The sequence below is a fragment of the Equus caballus genome, chromosome 18, assembly GCF_041296265.1.
Source record: "Equus caballus isolate H_3958 breed thoroughbred chromosome 18, TB-T2T, whole genome shotgun sequence".
In the NCBI taxonomy this organism is placed as follows: Eukaryota; Metazoa; Chordata; class Mammalia; order Perissodactyla; family Equidae; genus Equus; species Equus caballus.
The window spans coordinates 42,940,824-42,953,065 of NC_091701.1; the positions used below are offsets into that span (position 1 = coordinate 42,940,824).

Below are 12,242 nucleotides of genomic sequence, written 5' to 3' on the forward strand. Positions count from 1 at the left end.
GGAATCGAGGACAAATGTTTCCTACACTTATTAGCCATTTGGATTTTTGCTTTTACTAAGTGCCTGTTCAAGTTTGCCTATTTTCCTACTCGGTTTTCATCTTTTTCTTAGGACTTGTAGGATTTCTTTTTATATTTACTTTATTGGTCCTTTGTTTGTTGTATGTGTTGCAAATATATTTTCATGCTTTGTGGCACCCCCCCCCCCCACTCTTTCGTAATGAAGAGAAGTTCCTGATTTCAATGTAATAAAATTTATTAATCATTTACTTTATGGTTATTGCTGTTTAAGAAATTGTTTCCTAACTTGGCATTAAGAAGACAGTCTCCAGAGAGAGTAGAGATAAGAAGCAGTTGTTTAATCTCTCATGTTTAATTGGAAGTCTGTGACTTCATTTTTTTATTGTTGTTAAGCCTTTGGTTTCTCTTTTTCTGACTCTTAAATGCTAGTTTTATGCAAGGCTCCATCTCAGTTATCTTTCTTGCTCTGCATATTCCCTGATTGCTAGCCTTCAACATATTAGAGTAGAAGATTGCGATTTGAATTCTCCCTCCTTGAGCTTTCTCAAAAATTTATTGGTTATTTTTCTTTCAGGTTTTTCCTCGTACATTTTAGATTGTTTGTTCAAGTTCTGTTGAAATAATGATGTTGGAAATTTGTGATTATGTTGATGCCTAAGTCAATGCATGTCTGTTTTAGGGGGGTTCACATATTCTTCTCACTGATTCTGATACGTTCGTCCAGGAGATACCCAGCACAACATATCACACTTGTGAATACCACTTTTTACATAAGTTGGGGAGGACTGAAACCTACTAATTTATAAGAATAAAATAGCATTTTACTTATATTTGTATCCCTGATACTGAGCACAATGCCAATCAATAAGATATTCATAATTTCAGTAAACGTTTGTTAGGCATCTGCTATATGCCAGGCGCTAAAGATAAAAAATGACTAACACATAGGCCTTTCCTAGAGAAGATTCATAAGAAGAAAGCTACTTATAAGTAAATAATTACAATCAAGAGTTCTTGTGCTTTTATGTATATGATTGAGTACTAAAGGGTCCAAAAGGAAGAAGTGCTCAACTATATTTAGAGTAAGAAGGTATAGACAAATTTTATAGATGGTGTAATCCTTGAGCTGAGACTTGGAAGATAAGTAGATATTCATCAGATTGTCCAGAGAGACAAAGGCATTTCATGCAGTTGGAAGAATAAGAACAGCATTAAGTAAAAGCAGAGAGACTTGAGACTATCTGGCTAACCAGGGATGAAGGAGCACACACTGGCTTGTAGTATGTGAGGCAGAGTATATTTAGAAGCCTGGCTGGAGAAATATGCTGCGGTCAGATATTGTTTGGCCTAATAGAGTACTAAAAACTCTATCTTACAGACAACAGAGCAATCAAGAAGTTTAAAGCAGGGGAGTAATATAGTCAGATTTGCATTTTTTGATTTAAAAAAAGCCATCAAAATTCAGGATAGATAAGAGGTAAGAAAAGATTGGAGTTAGAAAAAAGCAGTAAGGAAAATTTCTAATAGTCCTGGTGAGAGACGATGAGGATCCAACTGACAGTAGCACCAGGGATATTGCAGAGGGAATGGATTTAAGAGATGTAAAGGATGGCCTGGTGATAAATTAGATGGGCTTTGAGATGACTGGATAGATAGTGCATTTACTGAGATAGGTTATAGATAGTTGATACTGGAGGCCAAAAAAAAAAAAGGATGAGCTTCATGGACATGTTGAGTTTGACATGCCTGTGGGAGGGATGTCCAAGTGGTATGTCTAATAGGTGGATGGATACAGAGGTCTGCAGTCCAAGAGCTGGATCTGGCATCAAGATGTAGGTCTCAGAGCCTGCAATATATATGTGTTACTTGAAAACATGAGGTCAAAGACAGAGCCCTGGGGATCTCCAACCTTGGATGGGTAAATAGCAGAAGAACCTGTGAAGGAAACATATAAATAAAACAAAGGATGAGGAGAAGGACCAAGAGAAAGTAAAGTCATAGAGAAGAGAGTGGTCAATGGTATCAAGTGCCACAGAAAGAAACAGTAGAACTGAAAAAACTCCATGGGATTCAGAATAACTAGGGACTTTGGTGAAGATTTTATTAGAGAAGTGATTGTTTCACACACTTAACTGTGAAGGAAAGGGAACTGGGAAGGGAACTAATGCGATTAGTTGAGGGTAGGGAGAAAGTAGAACAAATTTTTTTTTTTTAATGAGAAGAGTATAATTATAAACTATGAGGAATAGACACGGAGAGATTATTAAGGTAGTTAATAAATTGATGGTGGTTATAAAATGTATAACCAAGTAACTGGTATTGTAAATGTTTGTGATATAGTGCCAAAATACAGTGCCAAGCCCCAAGCTTTACATAACATAAACATTCAAAAACTGTTTGCTGGATTGAATTGAACTGAGTTTCCATTAATATGTAAATCATCATCTTCCGTGTTCTGGGAATAATTTAGAGTTTAATTTGTGCGTTTACTTTTGATGAAGGTCATCGGACACTATTTATTGGAGTTCACGTGCCCCTGGGAGGAAGAAAAAGCCATCGACGTCACAGGCATCGTGGTCATAAACACAGAAAGAGAGACAGAGAGAGAGATTCGGGGTTAGAGGATGGAAGGGAGTCTCCTTCCTTTGGTAAGAATCTTTCTCCTTGTTTTTATTAAATTTATGACTATAATAATATCATACTTGTTTTTACAATCCATAATTAGCAGTAATACCTCATATTAATAAAATTGTTAATACTTTTGTAAAACATGTTGGGTTGGGAAGATTGGGGAGATGTGGGAAAGAGAAAGCTTCAACTTTATTTTCTTTTGTGTCCTGCTTTGTGAAGGTGAAAATTGGCTTAAATTGTGATTTAGGAAATACACTCAAGTAGTAAAATTTAATTGTATAAACTCTTGATAATTTATACAAAGTAATTTCTCTAAGTAGTTTGAAAATCCAGGGGGAAATGCCTTTATTAAGTTCCCAGTTACACTATTGCCGATGCTGCCCAAATTTAACTCTTCCAACATGAACACTCTACTATTTTCAATGTTCTTCCTTTGAAAATATATACAGAATGTCAAAGTATAGCGTTTCGGTAGTTGTTAACAATTCCCGAGTGCCGTGAGAGCCTATGTACATGACATGACCAAGAAGCTGGCTTTTAGTTCCTTGGCCTTCCCGTCTCCTATGACCCTCTCCCTCACTGCACCTAGCTCACTTACTCGTCCTTGATCACTCCACCTCTGAAGTCACTAATGCATTCTCCTTGGTCTCTGGCCACAGCCTCTCTCTTTCTCGCTTGCTTGTGCAACTACTTAATCTCTCTTTTTTTTTTTTCTGTCCATGTTATCATCTTTTTCTTTCTTTCCTTATCTTACTCTGATTTTATAGCCTATAATTTTAGTAATACTTTTGTTAATGTTCTAATTACCTTAGGTTCCCTGTTTTAGTTTTATTCATACCTTCACCTCCACTTAAAAAACCCACAGTTGGGCTGGCCCCGTGGCCGAGTGGTTAAGTTCGCGCGCTCCGCTGCAGGCGGTCCAGTGTTTCGTTGGTTCGAATCCTGGGCGCGGACATGGCACTGCTCATCAGACCACGCTGAGGCAGCGTCCCACATGCCACAACTAGAAGAACCCACAACGAAGAATACACAGCTATGTACCGGGGGGCTTTGGGGAGAAAAAAGGAAAAAATAAAAAAAAAATCTTTAAAAAAAAAACAAAAAAAAACCCCCACAGTTATGTTGGGGTTCCTCCATGTCCATGCTTTCTCCTTGCCTCCCCAATGGGCATGCTGTACTGGACATAGTCATTCAACAGAGCAGATTGTAACTATTTAAATTCATGACTCAAGTGGACATTTAACACCTCCTCCCAATTCTGTTGCATTTCTTTGAATTTTAAAATAATTATTTCTCAACCTTCTTCAGCATTCTCCAACATCCCCTTTTTCACCATCACTTAGCAGATACTTTCTACTTCAGAGGAAAAATACGTCATCAGAAACAACTCATTCAACTTCCCACCTATTAAACATACACACCTATGTGCCTACATCTGCAATTATCTTCCTATCTCTTGATATAATATGGGAATTTTCTTTTCAGTTATGTTTATTTCCTGTTCCCTCCCACCTGGAAATTTACACAATTTATAATCTAGTTGGCCTTTCCTCTCAACTGGATTATTCTCATCGTCTTTTCAATACGATGGAGTCTCTCCCATTTTAAACAGTCCCCGATCTCCCTTCCACTCAGCTTCTCCCTTTAGTGATTCAGTTGTATTCAGACATAAAGTAAGTTAATGGCATATAAAGTTTGGAGTAACAATTTTACATTTAATACTTTATAAATATTACTTTACTCAATATCTGTGTTTGATAAATGTTGCAGAGAAGTCTGCAGTCTATGTTCTTTTCAGTTTTTTAGGTCATGTCTTTTAAGCCTGAATGTTTATAGACATTTTTCTGTGTCACTTTAATTAAGAAAACTTGCTAAGATAGGCCTAATGGTGAGTGTATTAAAAAGCCTCTCCAATGTGCACACAATGATATTTTTCTACTTGGAGAACATTTTCCTATTTTATCTGATTCTGTTCCATTTACTTTGTTCTCTTCTTTGTGAATATTAATTATCTGCATGTAGAATTTATGAGATCAGCTGTTTGTCCTTTTCCTTTGTAGTTTAGTCTCTCATATTATTCATTTGGTGGTTGGCAGTATCAATTCTTCATTTTACTACTTCTATTGTGGATTTTGACTTTCTGGTTGCATTTTCAGTTTTCTTGAAGTTCTTTCTTATCTCATCCTATTTTCTGTACCTTTCCTCCTGTCCTTTCCTAGTTCATTTTTGTTTTTCTGCTTGATAGAACCTCTGTTGTTAAAGCCTATTGATGATCCCCAGCTATTTCTGGACATTTTCTTTTGATCCTGAAGTAGATAATTTTCAGAGGTATGATCTTCCTTTGGGCTGTTGAGGTTATTTTGATGCTTCATTGATTTGTGGTATCTTTACAGACTTCTAATTCTTTTTTCTTAGAGAGGCATTGCCATCAGTGTGCACCTTGTCTTCATCACTTTGTATAGTTATGGGCATTAAAATTCCCTAAAAACCATGTACTTCTGTCAGAGGTAGAATGATTGTCGATGGCGGTTGTGTAAAGAAAAGTACTCTGGGTATCCTGCACCTCATGATGGAGGATGGCTGTCTCCAAGTTAGTTAGCAGAGACTGGAAATGTGAATGTGTCCCCCACATTTTCAGGTGTTTTTTGTTTCATGAGGTGGAGTCTGAGAATGTAATAAAAAGACAGTTGGGTAGATTTTTGTCATTTAAGCTCTATCTGTTTATGTTAGTATAGACTCCCTCTTAGACCCTGGGAATCGATTATATGTTGGACTAAGCTTTAATGGTTACTTTGACTTTTTATCATCTTCTAGTATTTGAGAAAATATATTCACATCATCTTAGAAACGTTTAGTAAACAAACAAAAATAAATTTGTTCCCTCTGCCTCTGTCATATCCTTCTTTTTTTCCATAGGTGGGTGCATTATGTCAGTTTTTCTAGAACAGTGGTTCTCAACATTGATTACACCTGGGAATTTTAAGAACCTATTGATGGCCAAGCCCCATACCAATCAGAATCACTGTGCTTGGGCTCCAAGCACAAGTATTGCTTAAAGTATCTCAGGTGGTTCTAATGTGCAGCCAAGGTTGAGATCCACTGTTCTAGAAACGTTGCTATTCAAAGTGTGGTCCATAAGTCAGCAATATTAGCATCACCTCTGAGCTTGTTAGAAATACAGAATCTCAGGCCCCACTCCAGACCTCTTGAATCAGAATCTGTATATTAACAGTATCCTTAGGTAACTTATATGCACATTAGCATGGTAGAATCATATGAGGAGCTTTAAAAAAATATTGATGCTGGGCCCCACCCTCAAACATTAGTTAATATTAAGTATTTCCTTCGGCACTGGTGTTTTAAAAAAGTATCCCAGGTGATTTAATATCTAGCTGGAATCAAGAGCCATTGATACTAAAGCTTCTGCCTCTTTAATTGGTGAAACTTGAAAATATGTCAGGTGGCCCAGATTCACCTTCTGATGTGCCAGCCACTATTTTTGGATGCCACCTACCTCCTTTCTCCCCCAACCATCTGAGTATCTTTGTTGACATTTAGACCTAAGGTCTGTTTTATCAGAGACCAATGTTTGGCACCTTGGTGGTCTCTAAGCAGTAGAGCTTCCTAGATTTCACTTTTTTCAGTTTCTTCAGGACTAATCATCTGCCTTTATTCCTGTTCCACAATCAGTTGAGTTGCCTTGATAATCAAGTACTCAGTCACATGCTGAGACTGAAACCATGTTATAAACACCATCCTATTTGATTTGGGCTTTGATATTCTGCATAGTGAGGATATACGAGATTACTATGTTGAAGGCTTCAAAGAAAATTGCTGACCACTTAAGAATAATTTTTACTTCGAAGGATTTCAGAGAAAATCTTTTGAAGACATTCCTACAGCTGCCTGAAAATTCTTCAGAATTCAAGTTCCAAAGAGGTGTAAGATAGAGGAGAATGTGAGGAAGCCTCAGGTCCCTCTGTTGGGAACCTGGTGGCTTTATATTGTAAATTGGAGTAGGGCTTTGTGAAGACGTGCAACAATTTGGGTGTATATTTCTGGAGCAAGCATCAACTTAAAAAGATTTTGGGGGAGATGTTTGAATTTTGGCACTCTTAAAAAGCTTTGCCAATCCAATATATAAGAAACATTAGCAGAATCCCACTTCATTGTATGACCCAATCGTGCAAGGCAGTGTTGTTAGGGACCTGATTGGGTTAGTGCTGCATCCAGGGAAAAGTGAACAAGCCTTTACTGTAGACAAAAAGGATTATGCTTATGTCACAGACCTGCAGTGGCTGGTTCTAGTCCACCAGATGTGATGATTGGAATCTGATTTCTAGGTGAGTCCAAGATAGACCGAGCTTTTCAGCTGTGTGGTAGTGGTGGTGGTGATGCTTTGATTATACAAAAAACTTTTGATAACTGCAAATAAGTTCAACCTACTTTTATTACTGCACTTAATAAACATGATAGTTTGTATAAGGATGTGGCGATTCAGGGCCAGCCCTGTCACCTAGTGGTTAAGTTTGGCATGCTCTGTTTCAACAGTCAGGGTTTGGTTCCCAGGTGTGGGCCTACACCCCTCGTTGATAGCCATGCTGTGGTAGCGACCCACGTACAAAACAGAGGAAGATTGGTATAGGTGTTAGCTCAGGGTGAGTGTTCCTCAGCAAAAACAGAGAGAAAGAATGTGATGATAAATTAATTCTCCTTCCTATTACAATCAATTCCCTGATAACAAAAAACTGCTACAGTTTGCATCTTGTTATTTTTAATGCCATCTTTCATTCACCTTGTATAATTTGAAATTATATTTTCAACTGGGAACATGGATGAGTTGTTTAAAAATAAGTTTGAGGCATAAACTTGAAGTCAGAAAATATGGAAGATAAAGGGAGAAATTCAGAACACTTTAATGTTGATTTGTTTCTCAGCCTCCCAACAAAGAATGTAACAGGAAAGATGACAGGAGTTTGTCAATTACAATTAGTTAATCTATAAGCAGTAGAAATAAATCTAAAAAACACACTCTATTAAGTTTTTTTAAATGTGGTACACAAATGTACTGTATAAATTAATACAACCCTGGAATTGTATACACACAGGAAAAATGAAGCAAATGTAGAAAACATGACTTCAAAAAGCTATTTTTTTGATGGACAGTGGTTTTCTGTTCCTGTTTAACTCCCAATTGGTTGATGTGTAAGAATATCAGTACTTTTTTAAAAAATTATTTTATTATAAAATATAACAAGTTTAAACATAGAAACATAAATGTATAATTCAATGAATTATCACAAAGAAACATCTGTGTAACTACCATCTCAGCTAGCACTCCAGAAACCTCCTTTGTGCTCACTCCCAGTCACTACTCTCTCTCTCTTCCCTAAAAGGATCTTTAGCCTGTCTTCTTACACTGAGTGTTTTGCCTGTTTTTGAACTTTATGTAAATGAACTCACACAAGAGGTATTTGTTTGTCTCTTGCTTTGTTGCTCAATATTGTGTTTGTGGGATTCACCAATGCTTTTGGCTGTAACATTAGTTTATTCATTTTTATTTTTGTATAGTATTAATTTGCTTATATATACCATGCATTCTACTATTGATGGACATTTGAATCGTTTACAGTTTGAAGCTACTATGAATTATGTTTCCAAGAACATTTTTGTATATGTCTCGGTGCACATATGTGTTTCTCATACATAGGAATGAAATCATTTATTTCTAAGTCATAGGGCATGCATATTTTCAACATGAGTAGGTAGTGCCAAGCAATTTTCAAAAGTAGGGTAGATATTTACAATCCCACCAGCAAAGTATGAAAGTTTATGTTGTTTTACATTCTTATCAACACTTGGCAATTTTATTCTTTTAATGTTAGCCATTCTGGTAAGATGTGTAATGGTGTTAATTTACATTTCTTGACTACTAATGAGGTTGAGCAACTTTGCATGTGCTTTTTGGCCATTTGGATAGCCTCTTCTATTTCAAGTCTTGTGCTTGTGGTTGTTTTTTTTTTTTTTTTTTTTACTGAATTGTTATTTTCTTATTGATTTGTAGAAGCTCTTTATATATTATGGATATAAGTCCTTTGTTGCTTTTACATGTTAAACATACAATTTTAAGGTGCCTAGACTTGAAAAAAAGGGTCATGGAATAACACATTTTGAACATCTGCTGTATTGAAACATAATCTGAATCCTTCTTTAAGAGGTTAAAGGTGTGTTGATAAGATGATCATGAAAAGACTTTTGGGAGCATAATCTAATACCTATAAAATAATTTCTGCTTTAAAGAATGAAAAGCCACATACAGGGAGCTCTGTGTTATTTTTGAACCCAAATATAATGCCTCTTGTCCTTGAATAGATTATCTTACTTTACTAGATCATTATTTCCTATACTATTGCTGTTATCATTGTGTCTTAGAGAAGTCTTATAAATACCTGATACCCTACCTTGAACTTTCAAATTCTCTTTATTCATAATTGTGAGGGTCTTATTTCCTCATGTTTATTTTATGACTAGTATTATAAAGCATGAGGGGAAACACTAGAAAGTCTTAAATGTAAGGTTGAATCAAGTTGGGAAGAACTGACATTTTGATAATATTGAGTCTTTCTATCCATGAACATGGATGCCCTAGTTTTTGAGCTCCTTTATTATTTGCATTGCATTTTGAGACTGAATAATATCAGTGCCTTTTCGACTAGGCTATTGTGAGAATAGAAGAGATAGAATATGAAAATGCCTGATCCATAGAAGAAATTAATAAATTAAAATCTATTTTGTCTTTTTTCTCTCTTTTTATGATTTCACCATAGTCAATTGCTATTTCAGTAAAATATAGAGTTTAAAGATTAATGGCTCACTTATGAATTTAAAAGAATTATGATAATTTGTAAGATTCTTGTAACTGTTTCATTGAATGAACACTAGTTTTGGGATTTAATCATAAAATAACTCTGTTTCTGTCTTGCACCATCCCTTTGTATTTATTTAGTGGGTCTAATTGTTATTCTGCTTCTGAATGAAAACTCGGAGGGGTTCCATAGCTTTTCTAGTCACTCTTGGGTAACTCAAAGTCCTCGAATCAGTAATTAAAATATTTAATTTCAAGTAATAGTTAAAACTTTGAACTAGTTTTAACCATATGCTTTTTTCCCTTTTTCTTGCCCAGGCCTACTACAGTTGAAGAGAGAGGATATAGTTGCCTTTTTTCCCCCCTACTTTGAACTTCTTCTCCTCCTTCTACATACTCCAAAATCTTCCTAACTGCAGTTTCTGATCCCTTCAGATTTGGAGCGTAGCAAATGAAAAGAACTAAGCTGGATGGGGCAGCAAAGTTCTTACTTAACTGGTTCTATTGCAAGCTGATGTCACACTCTCTGGGCTTATCAAGAATTTGAATTTACTCATTCTGTCCTGCGGGGTCTCTCATCTGTACTCTCTTCTGCCTTATTACTACTCATCTCCTAGGCATTCCGCTGTAGTGATAGATTCTTTCTGCCAAAGCCTTGTCATTGCTCCATGGCAGCCTCTTGGATAGGATCTAAGATGATCCAACATTACACATTCTCTCTCTCTCTCTCTATGTCTATTTCTAATCTCCCAGTTATGTGTGTGGCCTAAATATGATTCACAGAAAACACACACACACTCCTTGCTTTGGTAAGTACTGAGAGTGCATGTTATTCAAAGCAGCAATCTCCACCATCAGCAGCTAGGCAGACTTTATGTTTCTTAGGCAGGAATCATACCCTAGTCCATTTCAGGGAACATATCAAGCTCTTCTGATGTCCTTGGAGCTCTATTCATTTGGCTTGAGGGAGGGGTGGACACTCCTGCTCCCCTTCCTCTATAGGGGAGTAAGTAGACTTGGGACTCACATTACAGCTTTCTCTGAAGAAATCTTCTCCAGAATGTGTCTACTGTTTTCACTCATGACACTTTTATAGCCTTAGCTTGGGTAAGGAGTTAGAGTTAGATCACTAGGTTTTCACACATCCCGTTTGGAAAGAAATACTTATTGGTTCTTGATGCTTCAGCTGAAACATTCATTTTATCAATCTGTTACCCTATAACAAAATTAACTAATTAGCATTAGTAATAATAAATATATTATTTCAATTATATAAATGAATTAAAATAGAGAAATCCAAATGAACAGATTGTATATGACATTCAAATAATATGAGCAAAATTTTAAAGTTCAAACGAAGATGGAAAATATTATTCAGCTGCAAAGAGACTGGAGATATGAATTTGAAACAGAACTGTTAAACTTGTCATCGTTTCACGATTTTGTAAGATAGATTATCTGAATATTGATTTATCTGAAGTGAAACAAGGATAAAGAGGAAGAAAATTGTCTCTAATTCAGAAACACCTATGGTAAACAGTTTGTGAATCTTCTCCCATGAGCTAAATGTCATAGTACATGAGGATTGTGGTCTTCATGACAGTAAGACCACATATGTAAAATGGAAATTTCCCACTTCACTTCTGTTGTTATACTTATGTTATAAGAAATATATTTTTCAACATATTTGTTGACTGTTCTTCAGAAAGGGCCTGAAAAATAAAGAGCTTTTGGACAAGGCATGAAGAAAGATGAGTATTTTCATTTATTATTAGGAAAAATGTATTTATGACCTTGGTTAATTAGTGTGTGAGTAATTAAAGCAATATGAGTAACATAGCTAATAATGAACAGATGAAATTTTGCTAACGAACTTGCTGTTTCCAATTATAATTCTTTTGGTGGCTTTCCTCACATAGTATAACTATTAAATTTGATTTTCTTAACTAACCATTTGTTGAAAATATGATCTATATTCCCAATGGAAAAAGCTTATTTATTTCTGATTTTAAAAGTAATACATGTTCTTTGGAATTTCAGTGCTTTGGAACATTAGGTTAGCTAAATCCTGTTGCTCTTTGTTCTCATCTTCAATTCTAAAGCCTCTGACATTATTGACTTCCTGTTCTTTCTAAAGTCCTATTCCACCTTGGCCCTGTTATATTACTCTCTGCATCAGCTGAAAGGTCTCCGAAGGCAGAGATTTTTTTCTATTTATCTGTCTAATTCACTGCTTAGAATAGTATCTGACCAATGGAAGATGCTCATTAGATATTTGTTTAAGGTAGCCATCTTTTTACATATCTGGCTATTCCTCTTTTGATTCTTTTGTTAGCTCCTCTTCCTCTTCCCAAATCTTAAACCTTATTATTCCCCCAGTGCTGAGTTTTCTTTCTTTATTCTTTCATTTCTGAATCCTCATCCATTGTAATCATGTGACTTCTCTAGTTAAATGCTACATCTCTACTTCTGACCCCATCCTCTTTTCCAGAATCAAATCTCCAAGTGCCTTATGACCATCTTCATGTTTGCCCCATCATCACCTCAAACTCAGCATCTAAAAGTTGTCTTTTGAACCCTCAGCCGACCATCCTAGCTCCTCATTCTGACAACCCTATTTTAATTAATGGTACTATTATTTTCTCATTCTCCCTGCTTCAAATCCTAAATCTCTCTGTTAGACAGGCCTATATTATCATTATAACCATCACTATTACCATTACCAT

General features: G+C 35.9%; 1 protein-coding gene across 17 annotated transcripts in view; it reads left to right on the top strand.

The window, feature by feature from the left end:
- SLC4A10 (solute carrier family 4 member 10) overlaps positions 1-12,242 on the top strand; it is a 275,630-nt gene that overhangs the window by 126,863 nt on the left and 136,525 nt on the right. For all 17 annotated transcript variants that reach the window (XM_070241888.1, XM_070241885.1, XM_070241894.1 and 14 more), the window contains one exon: positions 2,522-2,668. In XM_070241888.1, coding sequence (XP_070097989.1) covers positions 2,522-2,668 — 147 coding nt within the window. The remainder of the gene's footprint in view (positions 1-2,521; positions 2,669-12,242) is intronic.